We start from the raw sequence: 27,312 nt of genomic DNA on the forward strand, positions 1-27,312 counted from the left end.
ACTGCACAACAGCTGCGCAACGCTCTACCCACTGGAGGGTTATAAATAATTGAAACGGACTCCTTGACTCACGAGTACGACGGGGTTATGAAAAATATCAACTTAAGTGGAACAACAACACCGAGGGAGACCCCCAAAGACAACAGAAATAACTAGAAAACTCGGACTGTGAATCAAGGGGTCACGGAGTAAGACACGACCACAAGTCCCAAAATGCATTTCAAACAGGAAGTGATTCCACAAATAAATGCCATTGGAGGCAAATGAATTGCACAAAAAACATCGGACTGGGGAGTGATACAGAGCGAGGCTTACCTTTTGAAAAAGTTCCAGGCGGAATGAAACATGTCAAGGACTGAGCCGCAAGCCGCTTGTTTCATCTCAATAAAGGCAATTTTAACGAAGTTTCCTGGTGTGGCCAAAGGTTTTTTTCCCCGTGGAAACTAACACTATGGAGAATATATATCGGCTTGGTTCAGCCGAAGGCTTAACACCACCACAAGAGCGCCGGCAATCTCCCGCATTGAACCAGCGTGTGTAAAGTCGGTAAAACCGAAGAAGGGAGATTGGTGCCGCCGGGGACCTTACCTCGGTTTTGGTTCTGGTGTCAATCTCAAAGGCAGACTGACCCGGGGAAGCTCCGTGCCTAATTGATGCAACTGAAGCACTGCACAACAGCTGCGCAACGCTCTACCCACTGGAGGGTTATAAATAATTGAAACGGACTCCTTGACTCACGAGTACGACGGGGTTATGAAAAATATCAACTTAAGTGGAACAACAACACCGAGGGAGACCCCCAAAGACAACAGAAATAACTAGAAAACTCGGACTGTGAATCAAGGGGTCACGGAGTAAGACACGACCACAAGTCCCAAAATGCATTTCAAACAGGAAGTGATTCCACAAATAAATGCCATTGGAGGCAAATGAATTGCACAAAAAACATCGGACTGGGGAGTGATACAGAGCGAGGCTTACCTTTTGAAAAAGTTCCAGGCGGAATGAAACATGTCAAGGACTGAGCCGCAAGCCGCTTGTTTCATCTCAATAAAGGCAATTTTAACGAAGTTTCCTGGTGTGGCCAAAGGTTTTTTTCCCCGTGGAAACTAACACTATGGAGAGTATGTATATATATATGTACATGTATGTATATATATATGTATGTGTATATATGTATGTATATATATATATATGTATGTGTATATATATATATGTATGTGTATATATGTATATGTATGTATATATATATGTATGTGTGTATAGTCTCTTTGGTTCCTTTTACCGGGGCATGCAGTGCTCTGATGTCGGTTCGTAATTCCCAGCAGCAGAACCACGTTGCAATTAAATATCCTTTCACAATCTCCCAGCAGCAAGAAAAATGGCTTCCCTTCGTTTTTGCACTTTTTATTTGACAGTTTTCAAATCATGGCAGGCAGGCACAGATCTATCTACGCGTTTCAGGACAGCATGTCCCTTGCTCACAATCAATCTGGCCACAGGGCAACCAAACCACATATAGTTCCCTTTTGCTTGCATCATTTCCTTTATGATGTCAGTTCCGCCCTGAGCTTTCTGGATGTTGTAGTCTTTTTTATGATTTTATTAAATTAAAAATAAACAAACGAAAATAGTGTGATAGTGAAAAGGTCCAAATCAGCGCAATCATTTTTTCAGTGCAAAGTGCCTTATTGTGTGATTTCCAGACAGTCCATTTTTATTATTCTCTTCACTGACCCTGTTTTTTGTTTGTCAATAAAGTTTTATTCACACAATAAGGCACGTTGCACTGAAAAAATGATTGCGCTGAATTGGACCTTTTCACGGTCCCATATATAGCTCTTAGGGCACATAAACCCATTGATGTGATTATTTTTATAAGTTGACTTCATTAAAGTGAAGTTGGAACAGGCTAACGGCGGTTGGATTCTGTATTTTCATGAAAAGAATTTCAAGGTTGAACAATTGCATTTGCTTTTAAAAGTAGATCTTATCCGGCTGGCAGCAGAAAGAGAAAGCGCTGCTTGCTGTGTTGAAAAAGTTGCATCTGAAACACGGCCACATGAATTTTCATGAGCTCGAGACTTCAGGGCGAAGTGGTACAAAAGGGGGTGGTGATGGACGGAGCATCTGAACCAATCAAACACTCACACCCAGTCAACAGATCTGGGTTTAATCCATCACCGTTCTTTAGCCCACTCTGCCACCCCAGTTCAGACATGGCCATATGCAAATCAGTCTGACCCTGTGCCTCATGGGAACAGTCCAGCCCTAACTGCCAAGCCATGCCTTCCCTGGACCGGAAACAAGCTTCCGAGGACCGGTTTCTGGCATTTCAGCCGTCTTCAGCCCGGCTTGCTTGAATCCAGTGGCAAAGTGAGCAAGGGACTCACGTCTGAGCATACCCTGCCAACTTATGGCGAACAAAGTGGTACAAAAGGGGATGGTGATGGACGGAGCATCTGAACCAATCAAACACTCGCACCCAGTCAACAGATCTGGGTTTAATCCATCACTGTTGTTTAGCCCACACTGCCACCCCAGTTCAGACATGGCCATATGCAAATCAGTCTGACCCTGTCCCTAATGGGAACAGTCCAGCCCGAACTGCCAAGCCATGCCTTCCCTGGACCGGAAACAAGCTTCCGAGGACCGGTTTCTGGCATTTCAGCCGTCTTCAGCCCGGCTTGCTTGAATCCAGTGGCAAAGTGAGCAAGGGACTCACGTCTGAGCATACCCTGCCAACTTATGGCGAACAAAGTGGTACAAAAGGGGATGGTGATGGACGGAGCATCTGAACCAATCAAACACTCACACCCAGTCAACAGATCTGGGTTTAATCCATCACTGTTGTTTAGCCCACACTGACACCCCAGTTCAGACATGGCAATATGCAAATCAGTCTGACCCTGTCCCTAATGGGAACAGTCCAGCCCGAACTGCCAAGCCATGCCTTCCCTGGACCGGAAACAAGCTTCCGAGGACCGGTTTCTGGCATTTCAGCCGTCTTCAGCCCGGCTTGCTTGAATCCAGTGGCAAAGTGAGCAAGCGACTCACGTCTGAGCATACCCTGCCAACTTATGGCGAACAAAGTGGTACAAAAGGGGGTGGTGATGGACGGAGCATCTGAACCAATCAAACACTCACACCCAGTCAACAGATCTGGGTTTAATCCATCACCGTTTTTGAGACTTCAGGATGGCCATCATGGTGTGATGCCATCCTGTTATGAAAGATAATAGCCTGCAATTCCAGAGAAGACTCTCATTTGGGCACTGACAAAAACAATTATAAAATGCATACTGCACTATATCTATATATATATATATATATATCTATCTATATATATATATATATATCTTTAATGTCTGTTCATGCTGAAAGCAAGCTGGCTGCTCGAAGTCTCACAAGAGCAGGGTTTGAGGTTGCCATCTTTGGTGAGGCCAAAGTGAAAGAAAAGACAATAGGCAGCTTGCATTCAGGTGGTAACGAAAAGTGCTAAACAATGCAAGCGCAGTAAAAAATGTAAGAAGTATTTGTATAAAGTGTGCACATAACAAAGAAATTAGTGTATACCGACTGAGTGTACTTTGATTGTTCAAAATAGTCTATAGGAGATGGAAGAATACATCGAAATAGCCCAGAGCAATCCATTACATAATCAAATTCTCCCATTCTCCAGCAACTCGGACATATGGAGTGTTTGTGTGCGATGAACTTGAGCCATTGTTTTATAACTGCAGTACTAATACTTGTTTGACCCCTCTGCTCAAATGGGGCTAAAGAATAGTATTGTAATTTGCTGCACTTGAGCCTGAAGTTTTGAATATATTGACTTTTTCAAAGCTAGCTTCTAAACCGCATTTGTTTTGTTTATATTTTTTTTAGCAAGCACCTCTGGCCCAACCTGAGTCTCCCACTGCATCAGCGGGCGATGATGTGCGGTCAGCTGCTGAATCTGGAGAGTCTGACAAAGAATCAGTCTGCAGCAGCTCCACCAGTAACGGGGGCAGCAAAAGCAGCAAGGAAAAAGAGAAACCAAAGAAAGAGCGAGAAAAGGAGAAGGATAAAGAGAAGGACAAGGATAAGAAAAGGGCAGACTCAGTGGCAAACAAGTTGGGCAGCTTTGGTAAAAGTTTGGGAAGTAAGTTGAAGAAGAACATGGGCGGACTGATGCACAGCAAGAGCGGAAAAGGTGGTGCGACCAATGGCCAAGGGGACGCCACCCTGGAGAAAAAGAAGAAAGGGTCCCTCAAGTCAAGGAAAGGCAGTAAAGAGGAGACATCCCAGAGTGATTTGAGTGCTGGTTCAGAGAAATCATGTCAAGGCAAACCAACAACAGAGAGGCAGCAGAGTGATCCTTATAAATATAGCAATGATGTCAAATTGAGCTTGAGCATCCTCCGCGCTGCCATGCAAGGTGAGAGGAAGTTCATCTTTGCGGGTCTCCTGAAGACCAGCAACAGACAGCCTTACCAGGAAGAAATGATTGAGCGCTACCTTGCAGATGCCCGGGATCGATTTGTAGCTGAACAGAAACAGAAAGAAGTAGAGAAGAAAGCTCTGGGGAATGGTGTTGCATCAAAGAAGCCAGAGCAGGAAAGCAGTCTCTCCCAAAGCGATGATTTGGATCCATCTTTTTCTCAGCTACCACCCAGTTACAGCCTGCAGAACACAGAGCTCCAGCCTGGTACTAAAGTCGCTAATTTTCCTTCCAGTTACTCTGGGGTGTTCACAATCCCCAGACCCTCTTTGGTGAACACTTTGGATGGCTCTCATCCACATAGCTTTCAAGACACCAGGCGGCAGGTTGCTGGTGGGTCATGCAACAACCTTCCCGCCTATGCTACTTTGCCTCGACATTGCACACAGGCACGTCCCCACCCATACCAACACAGCCCTTCCCATTTGGGAAGGTTTTCGCCCTCCGAGATGGATCTGCCTCCTAGTTACCCTGTGGAGAACGATGGCTCAGCCTGTACGCAACACAACAACAGCTGTAGGGAGTACACAGAGCAGGACAGCTTGCCAAAGGCACCCAACATTGACAAAAGCAAAAGTCGAGTAATTTATAACATTCAGCAGACCAAATGCAAGCAACCGAACTGCAACTTTTATGGGCACCCTGAAACTGGCAATTACTGTTCCTGCTGTTTCAAGGCAGAACTGAAACGAAAAGAATCGAGTCTTGAAGCACAAATACATAGGTTTTGAAGAGTTAGGATGAATTGTTTGGACTAATTTCTCATTTTGGACCCATTATGCATGGGAAATGCAATAATATTTTGCTCTTCCCCTGCCTCACCCCCTTTGCAGAGGCGGGTAGGAGTAAACGGGATGGTTGCAAGAGCAGATCCACTAAAGTGTTCGGGTGGTGGCAATCCAAAGAAGAGATTCACTGGAGAGAGGGAATTAATCAGATGACTGAAAGTTGCTAGGTTTGAAGCCATTGTAGGAAGTATGCTTAGATTGAGATCTGAAGGGAATGGGATGGAAGCACGCTAAGTCCTGTAGTCAAACAACATTGTCCGGTGGTTTAAAAAAAAAAAAAAAGTGAGACTTGACTAACATGAAACTGACATTTGCAGTTTCTCAACTTTATTGGACACAAGCAACAGCGATTAAAACCTCCCAAGGCATTAGTTTCTCCCAATATGGGAGTGGCTGCTCTTGGTTGGGTAACCTAACCTCCAAGACTGAAACCCAGCACCATCGGCCAGATTGTTTTAATTTGTAATCTTGAAAAGGGCTAGCACTGCCATTATCCTGTCCACTGATTATTTGGAGTATTTGAAAAGCTTCTGCCTAACGCTTACAATGAAACTAAACCTCATGCGCACTAAAGGTCCTCTCCCAGAAAGTATTTCCTAATTAATAGAACTCTGAGCTTGCATGACGCAATGATTTGGAACTATGCTACATTATCTTTGGCAGGGTCACCAAACTGACTAGAGTTGAGACACTAGATAAGGTGGCTCAATTTCTTTTTTTATATAGTTTTACGTGCTTGCTAGAAGATCGTTTTCACAAATGTTGTGAATCTAATCTGATCCCTGTTTAATGTTACTGGTCGAGGAATAGACAGCAAAAACATGATGAGGAAGGGGAGGGTAACTTATAATTTGACAGGGTAAGGTTTATCTGTGCTATTTCCTTTGATCACAAACTACCTAGATTTGCAAGGACAAATTATTTTGATCCTTACAAGTGCATCCTACCCTTCTGGGTTTAAATGAAACTATTTAAATAGTTCAGTATTTTTTTACATTAATTTATTTTGCTTTTTATTGAGCTATGTATTTGCACATTAATTTGTATAAGGTTGTCGGAGAGCAGAGTAATATTGACAATTGGACTCAAACAAATTAGAATTTTAGATTGCTTTCTATTCTGCAGTGGAAGTGTGCTTCCTCCCCTCACCCTCAAGTGCAGCTCTGAGCATGCTTCTTTACAGCTGGTTCAGAGCTCAAATCTTTCTCATTGGGCTTGACTATTGCGTTTATTGTATAATTACTTGGTTGTTAATTTTTCCTTTTGGCAATACCGAGTGTTCAAGTTTTCATGCGGAAAAACTGACAAAATGTTCCTGTTAGTCAAACCTGCTTTGTAAGCATAAGTCCAAGACAGGTACATTGGATTCACGTGCACAGCAATAATTTATAGTGTGGACAAGTGGAAATGCTGTTTGGACGGCCTGCCGAACTGGAAGGAAAAATCCAAATCGACTCGCCAGTTTTCCCTGGATTAAAGAAATGTGCTCGACAGAAGTAACTTGTAGCATGATTTTAACATGGGCTACACTGATTTACCACACTACCTCTGTTCTGGTGGATAGAAGTAATTTTGGCTCCATTTTGCTGAGTCATAGTTTGCCCTTAGAGTAACAAGTGATATAAAAAATAGAATCCTATTTTTGATATGGTCAGGGCTTAGACTGCAACTGTAACTGTTGAAAACATAAAGTGCGATCTGGGCAATGTTCTGTTCATGAAGTGTAATGTTATTTTTTTGTTGTTATTTTTTTTGTTAATTGTTTCGGGTGCTCTGCTGTTTCTTTGTCTTTTTTTGTGAAGGAGGTAACCTGGTTTATACTTCAGTTTAATTGGTGTATCAAATCATTCTTCATTCATTTTCCTAAATCCTTCAGTGATATCTCAAATCTAATGGACACTTGTGCAAGCTCTTTATCTCTTGAAATAACCCCAGCATCGAGGCTGGAATTTTTGGGGCAGTACTTTGACTGCCAAAGACACCTTGGCTGCCAGAGACACCCATGGTGACTGGAACCACGACTCTGATGTTAAGAGACTACTCTCAAACTGATCAGTTAGACAATTTTTTTTAATGAACTATTCCCACCATAAGGTTCTTTTTTCCGCAAGTGTAGTGCTAGTTTAGTTTCTCATCGACTTTGAAAGTTGTGCGTACTAACAACAGAGCTTCTCCTGTTGCTATAACTTAACAGCCAGTTCTCAACTCTTTCTTTGTTTTCGTGCTCATTGTAAGGTAACCGGTTTCCACAAAGATGTTAAAAAAACTTCCTCAGTCTCTTCACCACCTGCTCATGACTCACTTATCAGTTGTTCCTTTCACAGTTTTCTTGACGTTATTGAAAATTCTCTCTATAGTGCTAAAGAATTGTGGCCCATCTCTTATTCTTGACCATGGTATGACTTAAAACTGCGATTCTGAGTACATCTACTCACATGGGTGGGATCGCTTTTAGCTAAATATTGGTTAAGAGTCAAGAGCTGTAAGATGATGTAGGTTAAGGTTGACACTCTGATGATGCCAGCAATTTCTTCTGATTTGCTGCCCACTAACGAGGGCAATTAATATGGGTGAAATAAAGGCATTGTAGCCTTTATTACACATTAAAGCAGTTTTTAAACATGTCAATGGACTATTGCTGGAAAAGGAAACAAATATCCAATCTTCTCAGAAGATTTAAACACTTGTCAAAAGATAGCTACACACTAGAAATTCACTGTTTCCATTGATTGGTGTTCTTCCAGTTCTTAGCCTCCTGCCCAACAGAAGCCTAACTTAGTAATGAGTGATTTGGGCTAGCTCACTCACTATTAAGACCCATGCACATATGTTCCCTTAAATGCCTATTACCCTTAAATCAGTGTTTATGGTAGCCGTAACGTTTTCTAGAAGAGTCCGTGAGCTTTGGGCTTCACCTTCTGATCTGCCATGAATTCTCTAAAGGCCATGTGCCTTTGCAACAAAAATCACTTATTTTGCCCCCACTCGGCTCAGAATTCAATTTTTAGCTTAGTGCTGCATTCCCATTTTACTGTAGTACCCTACAGCATCTACAGCATTCTATTAAGAATTGGCCGGGGGCTGTTTTTTGGGGATAGGCGAGTTTTATGTCCCGAAATGTCCTAGCATTGCTTCTGAAAATTGTGAATAGTACTTTTACATTGGATGAGGGGGTCTGCAAATGAACAAAGTCCATTACAAGAATGTACTTTCATTTGCTAAAATTAGTGCTGTTGGAATATTGTATTTCCTTTGCACATTTTTTATTATTGAATGCTGCGCCTGTCCCCAGATAAGGTTGCTTACCTGACAGAGGCAGGAAGTATCTGAGGTAATGCGGCACTGTACCCTTGTCATGTGCAGGCGGCACCGTAAGGTGTGGTGGGTGTGGCTGTGACCCCTGGCACCGTAAGACCACATTCTGAAGTCCTTGCTTTGCAGCTGGGTTTATTTCAAGAAGTGAAGCTGCAGAAAAAATACAGGATGCAAAGAAGCTATTGTTAAGGAGGACAAGTAACTTATCATTGACGTCGAATTTTGCATGATTTCTCTTTTCAAAATCCTCAATTTTTACAAAACCGTCTGCACTGTGATCTACATCTGTGTCGGATTTCAGCTATGGTAAAATACACTGCTACTGCCAGGAGAGCCTAAAGTGGCACATAGGCCACTGGCATTCAGATCCCAAACATGAAATGTAAGGATAATTTCCTACAGTTGCAGCAGTTGACATTTGTTCTTCTCAAATTAATTCCTTGCCAATTTGCGATGTGAAGTGTAATCTGCATGCTTGAAACGCTGGTTCTAAAGCTCTAAATATTCATGTGCCTGATTGTAGGCCGTATGCATTATGGCCCAAATTTAGTATTTTGCACATCATCTTTCCTACTGTGTCACTTCTAGTTAAATCTCTTTAGTAAGAGGGATCCAGTCAAAGTGCTTTTAATCAATGAATGTCCAATGCGTGATCCATTAGTCTTAGGAACCATTGGTTTCTCTATTTAAACTGCATTACTAGCCTTAGAAAGAAAATCAGTATGCCCTTGTTCGTCTCTCAAAAATTCCCTTTTCAGCCTTTGAAACAGTTGCATCCCATAATAAATGTAAAACCATTTTGATGGTGACATAAAAATCTGAGTTTCAGGTTACATGGCCAAACATTGAGATATCTATTTAAGAAAAAAATCTTATTTCCCATGTAACCTGCCTCTAGTTCTGTGGCCACATGGCCTTTAGGGGCAAGCGGTAACAAACCAGATTGGAATCCGGTGGGAGACGCTTGCTAGATTAAACTTCAGTAAAGACTAGCTGTAGCAAACCATAAAACCTCAGATCCATCGGATGATGTTGATTCCTTTTCTATCTTTGCCACTTATTTTCATTTAATACAGTTTGAAATGAGCCAGGTGACTCCTAAAGAAAAAAAGAAAAAAGATAACTGAGGGCGTATAAAATCAAATATATATATGAAACTGCCGCCATTGACGAGCAAAATGATGACTGACACGAGTTAAGCATCTTCTCTCAAATGTGTATTTGATGTGTTCTCTCTTCGCTCCCAGCGTGGCTGTGGAGGATTTACTTTAGCACTGCAGTGTTTGCACAAACCTCTAACTGTAGAGCACAAGCTGGATCTTTTATCACTCCAGTTATATGTACAGGGTTAAATTACCATGTGAAAACGTGTATCATTTCTTAATGAAAGACTAAAAAAATAACCCTTTTTTGGTTTCAACAGCATATCTATGCAATTATGTTAAATGTCAAGCTTACCCATTGTCCTTAATCTACTGTAGGTGCAAAGATGACTAAAGTGTACTTATTATGGAATAATTGCCACGTGTTTGCTTGAAATTGGTTCAGAAGACCAGTCTTCCTTACAGAAAGTTTTATGTTTAAGGAAAATATGATTGTTGCTGAGATACTGAATGATATATTTGCAAAATTGGTGTAAGCAATAACATTGACTCAACTAATAGAGTCCATGTTCTCTGTGTTGCATGGTTGATCGATATCTGAAGTCTCTTCACTTCAGGGAATACTGTTCAAAGTCGTGTTTTTGTTAGTATGGAGATCCGGCCGAAAGAAGCAGTAGACATCTGTACTAGTTCAGTAGTTAATAATACAAAAGCAGATGACTGGAACAGTGGAACATTGAAAGAGCATAATCCCTTGATGAGGTACATGTAAAATGTCAAGTTCAGAGTTTCATTTTGGTGCTCAAATGTGTGCAATAGCTTGGCAAGCATGGAAGTGAATTGAGCTTGGATTGAGGAAAGTTGCAGAGACCGTGTGTTTCAGAGGGGTACCTGGCAGGTCTCAACAGTTTCCTGGGAGGACTATGGTGGGTACATTTTAACATTTCAAAACACTGAATTTTTTTGTGTCCCGGTTTGTGCATCACAAGCCTTTGCAGATTGTTTGGGAGCAATGATGGCTAACTGGGTGATCTGTGGAAGATATGTGTGATAACCAAAAGTAAAATCTTTAAATTGTAAAGGAGGTGCGAGCCTTCCTTTCCTTTTCTCTTTTTGAGAACAAGATACGAACCATTTGGCATAGGTTGCTAAAATATAAGTCTCTTTTTACTCTGCTTTCCAGTCCCATCAACCTGTGAAACCCTCCCAAGGTACACATTTATTGATTTCCAAAAATAGAAAGAAATCGAGGGAAAGGCATTTATAACTGAGTTTTTAGATGTAAATTTTATGACTTGTGGTTGGAGAGTTTCATTCAGGCTGCAGGGTACTACTTCAATTGCGACCAGATAGCGTTTTTTTGGTAGTAATTTAGTACTTGTACCAAATTAAATCAGACTATGTATTGAAAGAGAAAATCCTGCAAGAAACTGGAAATCATATTCTTTAACATCTCCCACACTCATTAATTTCCAACCAATGGGCAGTAAGGTATTTCTGCGCAATGTCTGATGGTTTAGGTGTTTCTTTATAGATTATTTTGTAATCTGCTACTAAGGGAGTCCAGACAGTCACCACCCTATACTGCCAAGTTGCAACCTGTGACAATTGCAATGATAAAGTCTCGATTTGGTAGGTCCCCCTGAGCAAGGAGTATATAACTTTTCTTATGTCGTACGACATAAGAAAAGTTATATACTCCTTGCTCAGGGGGGCCTACCAAATCGAGACTTTCTCCCACACTCAGTTAATGATATTTGGTTGAAATATTTTCTGTGTGCTTATTTGGCTTGCACATTTGAAACAAACAAATAGAATATTAGGCATTTGATTCCGCTTAATAGTAACCACTTTCGGAACACATGACTTCTCCTTGATTCATCAAATGAATACCTGTATAAAATGACCAGTTGTTAAGGACCTGTTCTTTTTTTTTTTTTTTAACAAGAACCACCTTTACTACAGGAAGACTTGAGAGTTTATTTGTTGCTCTGTGCTAGGCAACTGCCATAACATGTCAAGCTTTAATTAACAACAAAATGACCTGAATTGTTTTTGGGGTACCATAAATCTGGTTTGTTGCTTTTTCTTGCTCTCCAGGTTCTTTGGTTTTTCTCATTACAGAATGTTCACAGGCTATATATTCTTAATACTGAATATTGACCATTTTGTCATCCACGTGTGATCTCAGTTATTAGTCAGATGACTGCTTTGTAGTGAGAACGCAAATTAGAGACACCTACATGCCTGAATTTGAATGCTGCCCGCTAATGTTTTTACTTTTCTGGTGTGTCGAGTAACAGCACCTCACCTTACAGTGTCAAGTTAAATGATATGTCCGGGAACTTGAGGAACTAAGTGATTGAAACTACTTGCTATTCTTTGCCACATCAGGCAACTCCTGGTGAAAAAAGAGGTAAACAGTCTAAACAATTAACTGGTCTTATCTCTAATCTTATCTGAGCCATGTATGTCTGATTGTGTTTTTCAGGGGCATAGCTATCTAACAGTGAGCAGCCCCGGAGCACCTAGGCCCAGCCTGCCCTGAACTAAGGGAACTAGCTTAATACGTCTCCCACTCCACGTTTTTGTGGAAGTGTCTAAAAGGGGCTTAGCTGTATGTTTTCAAAATCACTGACATTTTATTCTGCATTTGTGTGTGCTTCTCTTCATCATGAACAAAGTTTCTTTATAATTGAAAGACTGAGCTTTAAGGGATCTAGTTAAGTTACAGGGCACAGGACAGCGGTGGACAGAGTCCATTCACTAGTAGGTGAGTACCCTCGAGGCGCAGTGGGAAGACTCATGTGCAAGGCCACTTACACAACATTTGTTTCTACCTTCCAAGAATCAGCCTGAGACCCACCTTATTAGATGTGAGAATCATATTCTCAGGCTGGAATATTTGCAAACAAGATATAAACAAACATTGTAATATTTGCATCAGTCATTGATGACCTGATCATAAATTGGACGTTTTACCATCTAACATAATTTTTGGAAGTCATGGTTGACCACCCAGCATCTAGTATTTTCCTGGGACCCCTGCTGCATTTAATGCAAGACAAACTTGTGTAACACGTGCCCTACTCTATGCCCTATATAGGTTCAGGGCTTTCGTCACGGTGATACGGCTCAACCCCCCAGTGTATTCAGCTCATTAAGCAATTTTGTACTTGTAAATGTGGTGCATGCAAATTCACCAAGATATGTGTTGAACCAATAAGGGTCCCACTAAAAATAATTTACAGTATCATAGGTACCCGAGAATCCTATAAAATCAATAAACTCAAGTTATATTCATAAAGGAGAAATAGTAACCTTCAAAATCTTTGATATATGCAGAAGTTTAGTAATAAGATGTTGATACATGCATCACTCACAGTGTTCAAATGATATCCTATTGAGAGACATACATAACAGTTAAAAGTAGATATCACAACTGCATATTACTCACTAATTCTCATACAAGGATTCTCTTTATACCAACACTCAAAATATCTAAAAAAAATAAAATTAAAAAAAGCACCGTACTCGGGTAGAGCAATAGTACACTCCACTATCAAGCTCAGAGTGTAACCCAAGTGTCCGATAACCCAGTACACTCTCACGGTAAGGTATGCAGTTATTTTCAGTAGAGAATAACCATTCCATGTATGAACTTATGGCCTCCTGCATCCTGTTGTTAACTCATGCTGCCTGGTGGCATATGCAGGCTCTGTTTTGAGACGAAATTTCATTGGGCACAGCATCAGGGGGCACCTCCACAACATGGTCTGGATCTCTGAAGGAACTGTGTGAGATCTGCAGTGGTGGCTAATGAACCACGGGGGAGATCCCTCTCCCTTCCCCAGCAAGATCTCATAGTAGTGACAGATGTGTCACTCCTGGGGTGGAGCACTCATCGGGGAGAGGTGGAGATCAGATGACTGTGGTCTCCAGCGGAATCCAGACTCCACATCAAACTGCTGGAGCCCTTTGAGATCTGACTGGTGTTGAAAGCCTTTATACCCTCCATCAAGGGAAGGCTGGTACAAGTGTTCATGGACAAGACCACTGCTGTATGGTACTGCAACAAACAGGGCGGGGTGGGGTCGTAAACCCTTTGTCAAAAGGCCCTGTGCCTCTGGACTTGCCTGGAACAGCAGGCCTATCCCTGGTGGTTCAACACCTGGCGGGCTCTCTCAACACCAGAGCAGACAAACTAAGCTGTCAATGCCAAACGCATCACAAATGGCATTTCCCTTCAGCGGTGGGGAGAGTCTCGGTTAGATCGGTTTGCCTCCGCCAAGAACATGCAATGTCAGCAGTTTTGCGCGCTGGAGTTTCCAGGACGGCTCTTGCTCAGAAATGCTTTTCTCAAGTGGAGCTCAGGCCTCCAGTACTGTTTTCCGCCCATACCACTCTTGCCCAGAGTTCTCAAGGAGATCAGGAACAACCAGGCCCAAGCCATCCTTGTGGCTCTGGACTGAGCACGGAGAGTCTGGTATCCTGTGCTACTGAGCATTTCAATCGATCCTTCGATCAGGTTTCCCCCTCCGGGAGGATCTTATGTCGCACAAGTAGGGTAGGTTTCTCCACCCGAACCTGTCCACTCTATCTAGCAACGATATTGAGCTGTGACAGTTGACAGCCTTTGACCTGTAATGTAATCTTGGCAACTTGGTAAGACAGTATACACCTGCCTTTGGAAACAATTTGTGGCACGTGTGCAGGAAAAAACAAGTCTTGCTCTTCATTCTTTCCCTTGCCCAGTAAGGCTCTGATCTGGGGCACTCTTAAGGGATATCTATCTGCTATTTCTGCTTTTGTATATAGGTTCTTAAAAGGTATTGTTCACCTCTTACTTCCTTCACAATTTTTTATGCCTCAGTGGGATCATCAAACGTAAGGTGTCGGGCATGAGTTAGAGAGAGGTCAGATTTGCAACACCGGTGCCAAGTGGTGGGCAGGCCAAATGCCATTCACCACCCCCATGACATCTGACTGAGCGTGATCAATAGCCGCCATTCACTAGACCCCTGGTGGTATGGTGTCTGTGTTTTGCCTCATGAAATGTATGGATACTATAGGCCAGGGTCAAATAGCAATTGTACACCGTGAGCAATCAAGTTTGCAGAACTGTTGCAGGGTCCCTCTACATCTGTATTTAAAAGTTGTCAACCTGACCACCTGGCTCCAAAAAGTAACACATTTTACAATATATACATACAAAGAGTCTGTAGAAGGCCTAAGGCTAATTAATCTCATCTATTTCTGCATAGTTGTTAATCCTGCCTAGTATATCTTCAGCAATCCTAGTCTTGGAAAATAGAGTGGCCGCAGCCGGGCACCTCACTAGGCTGCAAACAAAGGGCAAAATAGCTCATTAGTAATTGGCCCACATGCACCAGGCCCTAGCATCCTCAGCCTCCGAAGTGTAAAGCACAGCAGTCTGCCACAGGATCAGGGCCGCACTCGGACACAATGCGGTTCAGCCACCACCAGCTTCAGAGGCCGGCGCCTGCCCGCCCAAGGCCGCAGGTGCTGCCTTCCTCACATCACCCGACAATGTCTCAGCAGCCACCCAGTCAGGCGGTGTGGACGCCAGAAACCTTACAGCCCAGCAGGAAGAAGCAGTGTAGGGTGTAAAAGGTTTCTTTCGGACCTTGAGAGTGGAGCCGCTCTCTCATATGGCCATTTTGGAATCCGCTCTCTGGCACGCTCTCTATTAGACACTTTTGATAGCACTAGAATCAAGTGAACATTCTGCCCACTCTTAGGCTAATTCTAGACCACTGCTCCAACAATAACAGCTGACCAGCTATGGGGCTGGAAGCTTAAAGTATTGGCTGGGTACATACTGTGGTAATAAGAAGAGTGTTAGGCTATACTCAAAGGAAGCATTAATCTCAGGATCATAGCAATGTGAGAGGATATGGGAGATGAAACAAACATTGAAAAGGAGATTCTGCAAGTGCTTGAGGCGGCTGTTAATTCTCAAGTTTGGCTCACAGTATTGTTTACAAAGCAAAGTGGGATCTATTTTCTGAATACCAGCAGTTTATCTCAGTAAGACATGGAGGGCGAGAACTACTCTTCCAGACAGTCGAGTGTATTATCTTCATTCCTGTTGCTGGACTGAGGCGAGAAGGATGGTGACTGTGGTCCCTTTTAAAATTTAATGAAGGATTTGTAAGCAAGGGGCCGCTGATTGGACTTTTTGAGGCACTGCCAGGCAGTAAATGATAAGGGTGCGACTGCATATTCTTTATTCAAGGGAAATAGATCACCTAAGGTGAGGCACGACAATTTCGCTTCCTAGATTAAACTTTTTTTTGGGCTGCTGACATCCAAGCACAGAAATGTCATGCTTTGTGCCTCCGTCTTGGATTCTCCACGCTGGAGACCACCCTGCTGTGATAGGTATCACTAAACAAAGGCTGGGAAAAGACCCCAAGCTGGTTCTGCAGCACAAGACAATGGCTGCACTTACAAGTGAGTCCTGTAAAAAAACAGGTTTTATAATCTTCACATTCCTTGTTCCCCACTGCAATTTCTAATTCACTCCAGTCCTCCATAACAGATCTTACAACGTCCCGTCATCCTCAGGACACAGAGGGCAGTTCACCTATGCATATGCAAAACTGAGCCAAACTCTTAAACTGTCACAAAACACCAAACCTTACCCCCCCCACATATTCATAAGGAACAGAAGCCCAATCAATCAGAGAAACTGACGTGAGTTTGCGCTTGTGTGAGCTGTACCCTTGTGATTGTTTGTCTCTGTAAATCTGTTTTTAAAATTGAATTTCGCTGCTAGCACCTTGATTTTAGTGTAAGCTGATTGAAAAGCTACCTTACAGTTCTTACCTGCGCCGCACGCCTCCCCTCCGACCCCGGTCCACCGCGGCTGAGGCTGATTGAGTGGAGGGCGGACCGGGCAGAGCGAGACACACCCCCTGACACGCCTTCCAGAAACTACACATAAGGCCATTAGCTTCCCCAGGCGCGAGAGAAACTGACGTGAGTTCGCGCTTGTGTGAGCTGTACCCTTGTGATTGTTTGTCTCTGTAAATCTGTTTTTAAAATTGAATTTCGCTGCTAGCACCTTGATTTTAGTGTAAGCTGATTGAAAAGCTACCTCACAGTTCTTACCTGCGCCGCACGCCTCCCCTCCGACCTCGGTCCACTGCAGCTGAGGCTGATTGAGTGGAGGGCGGACCGGGCAGAGCGAGACACACCCCCTGACACGCCTTTCAGAAACTACACATAAGGCCATTAACTTCCCCAGGCGCGAGAGAAACTGACGTGAGTCCGCGCTTGTGTGAGCTGTACCCTTGTGATTTTTTGTCTCTGTATATCTGTTTTTAAAATTGAATTTCGCTGCTAGCACCTTGATTTTAGTGTAAGCTGATTGAAAAGCTACCTAACAGTTCTTACCTGCGACGCACGCCTCCCCTCCGACCCCGGTCCACCGCAGCTGAGGCTGATTGAGTAGACGGCGGACCGGGTAGAGCGAGACACACCCCCTGACACCGCCTTCCTCGGTATATATCATGAGTAAACCAAGACCGCGCAGCGGACGCGCACACCGAAGGCGTGCCAAAGGCAAGCCCGTCTGCGCCCGTCCGCGCCGGGACCGGGCCCAGGGCCATAACCCCTGCTAAAAAGGACCAAGACAGGGGGAGGGGGAGATACTCCACAGAGGAGCTAATTTCCTTAAGACCTAAACCCTGCTGTTGCCCGCTTTCCCCGCTATCAGAAATTAAACACTGCGCAAAGTGTCAGCTCAAGCTTGAATTTACACACTGCAGTAGTATGGCGTTACTTTCTCTGCCTGCCATACCGGAAATAAAATCTTTTAGAGCTGGACTCATCAACGCTCGATCCCTAGTTAAACACAATTCCGAAACGGCAGACCTTATCGATGCTAAAAGTTTAGATTTAATCTTCATTACCGAGACTTGGGGAGATGAAGCCTCTGATACGGATCTGTTATTGGCAATCCCGGAAGGATACACAATAATCAGAGCAGATAGGAAAAAGAAACCGGGGGGGGGGGGGGCTTGGCTATCATTGCCAAACAGGGACTACAGATGAAGGGCTGCGACCTAGGTAGCACCCCAGACTGTGGAACTCTGTCCTTTCATATCAAATTAACACAGAACTATACTTTCAACGGCCTTCTGGTTTACAGACCGCCTAAAGCCAAAACCAACCTAACACTCTCACTAAAATCCTTTTTAGAATCCAGCGTGCAATACCCTGACTTTACTATCTTGGGGGATTTTAACCTTCATCTCGAAAATAATGACATCGCAGGGACAGCAGACACACTGAATAATCTGGCCTTAGAACAGTTAGTGCATAAGGACACCCACAAAGCAGGGCACACCCTTGACGGAATCTTTACTTCTAACAAAGATATTAAAGTTATCGATCGTCTCCCTGTTCCTTGGTCTGATCATAAAGTTATAATGTTTTCATTAACTCTGGTAAACACAGAAGGGACAGTACCTCCCCGTATACATGATACGCCCACTTCATACCTAGATTGGTCTAAGATAGACACCCCTAAACTACATGAACACCTTGCGTCCCAGGTACCTACATTAGCTCTGGAAAGTAATATGGCCACTGACCAAATCTCTACATGGATAACCGCGGCCATAAAAACAGCAGTACCATTTAAAAAGGTGACATTTAGGAAAAAACAGCCATCCCAACCCTGGTTTTCCGAACATCTTAGGGCCCAGAAACGAATATGCAGAAAACTTGAAAGGACATGGAGAATTAGCTATGACTTAGACAGTAAAATCGAATATAAAACATCTCTGAATATATATAAAAAACTGATCTTTACAGCTAAAAGCCAGTACTTTATTCAGAAAATAGAGGGGGCAAAAAAATCTAGTCGAGAACTTTTTTCCACTGTAAAACAACTATCCAAAATAAAAACTAACATTAATATGCCAGTTAGCACGGAGTTTTGTAACATTCTGGGTCAATTCTTCATCGATAAAGTGACCCTGGTTTATGAATCTTTTTTAAATCGGCCAAACCACAGACCCCCACACTAGAAAAAAGTGATCAAACTAAGGATTTAGGTCCTAGCATAGTATCTAAATCGTCTTTCAAATTCTGCCTCCCAGAGGTGGAACATGTCTACCAGACAGTCATGGCAACAAAATCGGGGGCTTCCTCTGACCCTTGCCCACCGAAAATATTTCATCTCTTCCCGGAGCTGCTCAGTGAGCAAATGGTTGGGCTTATGGGCCACATAATGAACTCAGGTATCTATCCCGCCCTCTGGAAATCAACATCAGTCCTACCCTTTCTAAAAAAAAAAAACCTAGATCCAGCAGAACCTGGTAATTATAGGCCAATAGCTAGGATCCCCTTTGGTGCCAAGGTAATTGAGAAACTACTAAATAAACGCTTGCCCAATTTATTAATGAAGCGAACATCCTTGATCCCTCTCAGTAAATGTAAGTTTCCGTGAGGGGCACGGTACCGAAACAGCCTTGCTGATGGCGGTGGAAGAGCTCAGGAGTGTGCTAGACGCCGGGGGGAAGGCCGCCTTGATCCTACTGGATCTCTCGGCGGCCTTCGATACGGTGAACCACAGCACACTCCTGGACCGACTAGCAACAGCGGGAGTCCACCAAGATGCAAGAAAATAGCTGGCATCATTCCTGGACAATAGAACATTCACAGTGGAACTAGGAGAGATAAAATCTAAATCCTTCAATTCCCATTGTTGGGTTCCACAGGGGTCATCGTTGAGTCCAACGCTTTTTAACTTGTATATAGCACCACTAGCTGGAATCATCAGGGCATGTGGCTTCATTCCCGTGTCATATGCAGACAACACACAAATTGTGGTCTCAATCAAAGATGACACCTCAAACACTGCAGAGAACTTCAAAAATTGCATGAAGCAGATCAGCCGGTGGATGGAGCAAAATTGCCTAAAATTGAACGGGGACAAAAGTGAAGTTATGCTACTGGGAACAAACACAGGAATCTGGTCTCCAGACTGGTGGCCTGATGATCTTGGCAGCCGCCCATCACCAGTGACCAAAGTCAAAAATCTAGGCATCCTGCTAGACAACAGACTCACTTTCGATGCCCAAACCAACAAATTAGTATCCACTATGTGGTTTATTCTAAAAATGATCAGGAAACTAGTGCCTTACATCCCTATGGATTCCCGTAAAACTGTGGTGACCACCTTAGCCCTGTCAAGACTTGATTATGGGAATGCGATATACGCCGGGATGCAAGCACAACACCTGACCAAATTACAACGCCTGCAGAACTCGGCGGCAAGGTTAATATTAAATACCCCGAGATCAGAGCACATATCGCACCATCTAGACACCCTACACTGGCTCCCCCTGGCAAAATATATTAGGTTTAAATCACTGTGTCTAACTTATAAGGTGCTCCAGGGTTCAGGATCTTTGTTCCTTAGAACTCACCTTAAGCCATATGTTCCCACAAGAGAACTACGGTCTAGCCAGGCAAAACTGATACAAGTCCCCAAGTTCAAACAAATGAGATGGGGGGGCAGAAGCTTCCTACTGCACGCAGCTAAAGATTGGAATAGACTCTCCCTCGCTATCAAAAACAGTACCTCTCTGATGTCATTTAGGAAATCAGTAAAGACATGGCTGTTTAACCCTCGATAAACCAACTCTCACCAGTTTTCAGGACATCACATCTTGTTTCTGCAGCGCCAAGACGCCCAAGGGCATATGAGCGCTTTACAAACCCTCAAATCAAATAAAATCAGAGCTGAAAATCTGGCACACTCCCATTTCAAGGTGGGTCCCCACACACCAGCAGGAAAGGAGGGACGCGACTCCTCCCCCTCGCAGCCTACAAAGGCGCCAGAACTAACAGCCTCGCTGGTGTGAGCAGCGCGAGTCAGGCGCTGGTGGCGAGCGGTGTTTTTGGATGCATTTAGGCGATAGTGTGGTTGATTTAAGAACCACCATCCGTTTTAAACATTTTTAACAATATCTGTGAATTTTTTTAAAAACAAAATTGGATTTTTAAAATGTGTGGGTGAATTGCTGGCAGAACTTTGCACATTGTATTGCACTTTTCCTCTCTGCACCTACCCGGTCGGTCCCCGTCCCGTCACGGCTGTCTGTGCCGCTTGAACGGAGGGACGCGACTCCTCCCCCTCGCAGCCTCACTTCCTCGGTCCCTCCCATAAGGGGATATGTGCCCACGGCCGCGCAGCGGACGTGCGCAGCGGGTGCGCCGATGGCGCGCCGAAGGCAAGTCCGTCTGCGCCCGTCCGCGACTGGATCGCGGCCAGGGCCTGTTATGCTGCCAGTTCGGGGTCAGGCGCAAGCAGGATCGTCCGGTCTAGAGAGGAGCCACTGGCGCTGAAGCCAGGACAGCCGTGCAAAGCATATATACCAGATCCGGCTACCGATTACATCCCACAGGTATGCTCGGATTGTGGGAAATCTTTGAGCAGGGTAATCTCCTCCAGGCCTCACAAGCCCCATGCCCAGTCAGACTCTCGCTGCTGCAGCTTTAAAGCGGGTCTTTTAAACTGCAGATCTTTGGTAAAGCATGCTGACGACATTTGGCTATTGCTAGTGGACCGGGAGTGGGACGCGATGTTTTTGACGGAAACTTGGCTGAACGACCACACTATGTCCGCCATTGCCCTAGCGGTGCCACTTGGTTTAAAATGAGCTTCTCTAATCGGGCGGATGGCAGAAGGGGCGGGGGTGGCTCTTATTTTTAGAGACCGGTATACACTCACATCCTCCATGCCAACTACGATTGCAGGGGTGGAAGGATTGCATTTTTGTCTTTAAATCAACCCCCATCAGTCATTGGCCGGGTTGGTTATCTACCGCCCCCCGGATTGTACAGAGGCCAGTTCAATCGAGCTTATAGACACTACAGTCCAAAGCTCCCTCCTCCATTCACATATTTTAATGTACATGTCGAGAAAGCGGATTGTCCGCTGGCGGAGCAGCTTATTTCTACACTAAGTGCCGCTAACCTGACAATGCCCAGTACAGGCACCACGCATAAAGCAGGTCATATGCTTGACCTGATATTCTCAAACATCAGGGATCTGTCAGCTGCAACACCGCAACCACTGCTCTGGTCTGATCATGCGCTTATCCCTTTTATGGTTAGGATACCGGGTGGAGGGCCAGAGACTGGGAGGCGTTCTTTCCTGCAGAGACAATGGAAAAAACTGCTCCCTGAAACTATGGGCCCTGTCCTGGCTCTGAATCCCCCGGCACTCACTTCCGACACTAATAGGGATGCAGTAGCCATGACTCGATGCATAGGCGATATGGTGACGTCTATTGCGCCTGCAAAACGGACAATGTTACAGAGGGGATCTCCCTCAGCTCCATGGTTCTCAATGGAGTTAAGGGCTGAAAAGTCAGCCTGCAAGAAGTTAGAGCGGCTATGGAGGGTGAACTATTGCGACCAGGCGAGGGTGCGCTACAGAGCCGCCATCCGCGTATTCCAGAAATCTATAAAAAGGTAAAGGAAACTCTTTATTGCCACTTCCATTCAACAAGCGGAACACTCTAGCAAAGAAGTATTTAAGATAGTGCAGTCTTTTTTTAAACCGCGATGCATTGAGTTGGAGGTTACCCCGTCGGAAATACTTTGTGACAACATCTCAGATTACTTCGACAATAAAATCAAGAAAGTGTTTGACACTTTTACCCCGGCTGGACTTACTGTAAAGTCTGACTTAGTGGAGGCTAGGGTTCCCCTATTGACTCTATGTCAATTCCAGCCAGTTTCGCTTGATGCGGCCATACAGGAAATAAGTAGATGCAAATGAGGATCACCTGATGACCCCTGCCCACCAAAGCTATGGAGTTTAATGGCGGAATTAATCGCGCCCACTCTCCAACATATCTGGAATATGTCCATCTCTACGGGAGTGTTCCCTGAGAGTTGGAAGCATGCTACCAGCCTCCCGCTGACAAAAAAGCCGCACGGTGCTCCAGAGGACCTAAGCAATCTTTACAGCGACTGGCGGAGATCGGCCTCCGGGATCAGGCGCTCGGGTGGTTTCACTCGTATCTGTCCAATAGATCTCAGAAGGTGGCTCTGGGCGCCTTTTCTTCTAAACCTAGGAGACTGAACTGCGGAGTCCCACAGGGGTCGGCTCTCAGCCCGCTGCTTTTTAATATCTATCTGGCCCCGCTGTTTACGCTGATTGCCAATTGGGGAGTCACTGCAATTTCTTATGCTGACGACACCCAACTGGTCTTCCCGTACTCCGTGGTATCGGAGGCAGCCTTTGCCAATTTCAAGGGGTGCCTTCCTGATGTGGCCAGTTGGATGAACACAAATAAACTGAAATTGAATGTGGGAAAAACAGAGGTAATCTTTTTTGGGAAAGGCTTCCGCCCTCCTGCCGAGCTTTGGTGGCCTGCCGAGATGGGTCCAGCACCGATCCCCAATACTAAGGCTAGAAACCTGGGGGTTATGTGGGACGATTGTCTATCCTTTTCCCCCCACATGCAGCAGATCGTTGGAGGATGTCTAAGCAAATTAAGGAACTTACGGAAATTTCTCCTACTGCTCCCAGAGGGATGCCGAAAAACGGTTATCCATGCCATGGTCACTTCTAGGCTTGACTATGCCAACGGCCTCTATTTGGGCCTCCCGAAATATTTGATACAACGGCTGCAAATAGTTCAAAATACGGCTGTAGGATTGATAACGCACATTCCTTTCAAACATCACATCTACGCATGCTACACTGGCTAGCCGGATAAAATTCAAGGCTCTTACTCTGGCTTATAGAGCCTTACACGGAACCTGCCCGAACTATCTAAAAACTCGCCTGCCTAGATATATCCAGGCGAGACTCCTCCGCTCCAACCGCCTGGTTCAACTACTCGTTCCACGAGTTAGAAGGGCACGCTTGGGCGGGAGGACCTTCTCCGCAAGTACTGCACTTCTTTGGAACACTCTGCCGCCTGGAATACAGCTGGCACCCTCTGAAACTAACTTTAGGAGACTGCTGAAGACCTGGCTTTTTACGCAGAAATTGTAACCCCTTATCATTCTGGTTCCTGCTGCACACCTAGCGCCGGGACACTTCCGCCGGAGGTAACCGCTCACGCTCTATAAGACTCGGTATTATTATTATTATTCTTGCAGGCCCGGTTTGTCTTAGATACTAGAATGACTGAAACCAGGTCAGTAACGATTGAACACCAGGACTCCATTGTTGTTATAGAACGGGGGTGGCTTTTCCTCTGCTGCCCCATGGTGGGAATGCCAGAATGCTTGCAACGTAGAGATAAAACATTGGCAGCTTTCTTCAAGAAACCAAGGACTTGTTTAGCTCTAATCAAAACTGTTTTGCAAACAAATTCACACAATCTCTTAAGGAATATCAACACCTTCTTTCACTTGGCATTTAATAAGTAAATTGACTCAACCATGGACACGCTATAGGACCTAAATATAACAGATTGATTGCAGAAGCGGACAGTCCAGACATGAATGGGGAACCGTAGCTAAATTTGTAATTTGACCTAATTTGGACGGGGTGATCCTACCACTGAACCATTGAATTCCTCTAGTAATGATCACTGTATCGTAAGCTTCTGTTTAATCTCTACTGATTTGTGGGTTCTGTGATCGCCCTCAGCCTATACATACCCTGGCGATGGACCTTGAAAAGGTTCACTGCACTAAAATAGATTGCAAAGCAAAGTTGAGCTGTCCCACCAAAACCTGGAGTTGATGAAGTGTGACCCACAAAAAGATTCCTTAAAAGCGTGCACCTTCTACTGTTGTATCCTGCACTCATTCTTCAGTGAATCAATCTCTATCCTTAGGAAGGTGGCTGGACATGAATTTTTTTTCCTACAAGGAAAGGCACCTTTAAGGTCCCCAGATGTTTGGTAAAGAAGCTAAAAGAATCTGGGCAGCCGCTGAAGCCCAGCTAGGATATGATAGGAATTAATTCAGGTAATGTATGACCATGCCAGTTCCCTCAGTCTGTTTAATTATCCACTCTAGAAAGTAGCTGAACTGTTGCAAATAGGAGCAGGACTGAAAGCATCCCACATACGTGCTAAAAAAAATCACACCTTCAAACTGGAAACTCGGAAGGTGAAGATTTTCAGGTAGACTGGCAACAAGTGAAAGGCTGAATCAATGTCAGCCTTTACCATGAGGGCCCCGCGGCAAAGAACTTAACTTAGCTATCACCTGGTCTAAAGAAATACCTCATTAACCACAGGGCAGAGTCCAAGGCAATATTTCACCGGTACTCTCTTTGGAACTGAGATGTTTTAAATAAGCCTGAACTTGCCAGGCTCCTTTTTGGGGACTCATCCCAGGGTGAGCAAACAAAGTTCTTAAAAAGAGACTGTCTTAATGGGCTAGCCACACTCTCCAGCCTTTCTTCCTTCTCAGTCTTTATTTCTAGCACTTTCCTGTTCAGTAAGTCAGTCATATTATCTTTATTCGGCTAAAATGGCCATAAAAGTGCATAAGACACACATGATGAACGGAATGCAGAGCAAATCAAACATTCACCCCCAGTCAAGAGATCTGGGTTACATCCATCATTGTTTTTCTCTCCATGCCACCCCAGTTTGGACCCAGCCATATACAATTCAGTCTTGACTCTGTTCCTCATGGGAACAGTTCAGCCCGAACTGCCATGCCAGCTCCTCTCTGGACCAGAATAAAGCATCCTGGGACCAGTTTGGGGCATTACCCCTCATCAGCCAGGCCAGCAATAATCCAGTGACACAGTGAGCACGGGACCCACGTCTGGGCATAACCGGTGAACTTAGGGCGAGAAAGAAGACACAGATGATGGACGGAATGCAGAACAAATCAAACATTCACCCCCAGTCAAGAGATCTGGGTTAAATCCATCAATCTTTTGCTCACCATGCCACCCCAGTTCAGACCCAGCCATATGCAAATCAGTCTTGACCCTGTGCCTCATGGGAACAGTCCAGCCCGAACTGCCAAGCCAGGTCCTACCTGGACTGGAAACAAGCATCCTGGGACCGGTTTCGGGTCATCACACATCATCGGCCAGGCTAGCTTGAATCCAGTAACACAGTGAGCCCGGAACCCACATCTGGGCATACCCGGGGCACTTAGGGCGAGAAAGCAAAAGACACACAGATGTGCATGAGTGCAAATACATAAATAAATACAATAATAAAAAGAGAAAATGGTCAAAAGCCAACTTCATGCAGTTTTAAAAAAAAAATAGTATAACACTGAGGACTAAAAAAACATTTAAAGTATGACACAAGCTCCATACCTCTTCCTCGTTTTCACTAAGCATCGTATGTAACTAATCGGTAGCATACTCACGGACAATGTACCTGTTGTATAAAGGCAAAAGCTTGCTTATATTGTCTAATATTTACTTCACTTATAAGTGACACTCGTAAACATTTTAGCTGGGGCGTATACAAAGTGCAAAACAGCATAAAGCGGACAGTGTTTTGCCCCGAGGCATTATCACAGGGACAACTTGGGAAATTAAAAACCAGGATCTCTGTATTGAAAATGACAACTAAAAGTGGACGGTGTTAAATCGTAAACCAGTAAGGAGGAATCTGTGCTGAATGTTTATGATGACAGTTAAATAAAGCTCAGCAGATAGCAAATTTGATAACCAAAAAAGACTGTCAAGCCGTAATTTCTGTCTCTCCTCCCTACAGATCTTGTGTCAGCCACATGCTTCTAACTAGGTCTTTTGAGTTATTTACAATGCACTCTGGCATGGAGTATATCCATGGGACCCCTAGTGAAGGGAAATGTTTGTTTGATGTATGCCAACCGCGAGAGGGAAGACCCATTATCCAGATCTAAACAATCCAGGATTGTTCAGCTTGTACATTTTGCTTCAGGATATCTCATCAGCCATAAAAGAAGGGGGACCTAATTTAATAGAATCTTCTGCATAGCGCTGTCTATCCTGGAATAGCACATAAAGTGGGCAAATATTTTGAAACGGCCAGCAACCTATGTAAAAAATTGTTTGCCACCTGTTGCAGCTGTTCAACGTTTCCGTACCCACATACCCCAGCACCATGGATCCCTATTGTAACACATTTACTCTTAAATGTATGGGCTAGCTTACTGCCCTTTATTGATGCGAATTAAAAGACGGAGTCAATGGACCTTTGATATTGGAGTACCCTTAAATTAGGTAAAAAATTCCAGTTGATAGCTACGTCAAAGGGGGTACCCAGATAAGTAAAGTTTAGCACTTTGGCTACCTGTACCTCATTATTGTGAAACTTCTTGGATTTGTTATTTTTAAGACCACATCTATAAGTGTGCCTATGATATCCAGGAGGACTTGAAGCCCTCCTGGATAGTGTGCCTAGGATATCCAGGAGGACTTGAAGCCCATTCCCTGCTCTTTCAGTCAAAACTGTGACATATGTGTATATGAGTACTGGGACTGAGCGGTTGCCCAGGTGAGCATATCTTTACCTGCCGAATAGAGGTTATTTTATAGACGATTAATGGAAATTAGAAATAATAAAGGGGCCATGACACAACCCTGACGACCCCTTAGGGTGGAGTTAATTTTGGGAGAGAGTTCACCATTTCTACCAAAACATAT

General features: G+C 44.2%; 1 protein-coding gene across 2 annotated transcripts in view; it reads left to right on the forward strand.

Moving 5' to 3' along the window:
• Positions 1-10,101, forward strand: part of OTUD7B (OTU deubiquitinase 7B) — a 395,374-nt gene extending 385,273 nt beyond the window's left edge. Inside the window, exon 11 of one of the 2 annotated variants that reach the window (XM_078670064.1) lies at positions 3,889-10,101. In XM_078670064.1, the coding sequence (XP_078526190.1) occupies positions 3,889-5,214 (1,326 nt within the window). In that variant the 3' untranslated portion in view covers positions 5,215-10,101. The remainder of the gene's footprint in view (positions 1-3,888) is intronic. The other variant, XM_078670063.1, reaches the window with a different exon arrangement.
• The last annotated feature ends 17,211 nt before the right edge of the window (positions 10,102-27,312 follow it).

This window comes from Lissotriton helveticus, chromosome 12, assembly GCF_964261635.1.
Source record: "Lissotriton helveticus chromosome 12, aLisHel1.1, whole genome shotgun sequence".
NCBI lineage: Eukaryota > Metazoa > Chordata > Amphibia > Caudata > Salamandridae > Lissotriton > Lissotriton helveticus.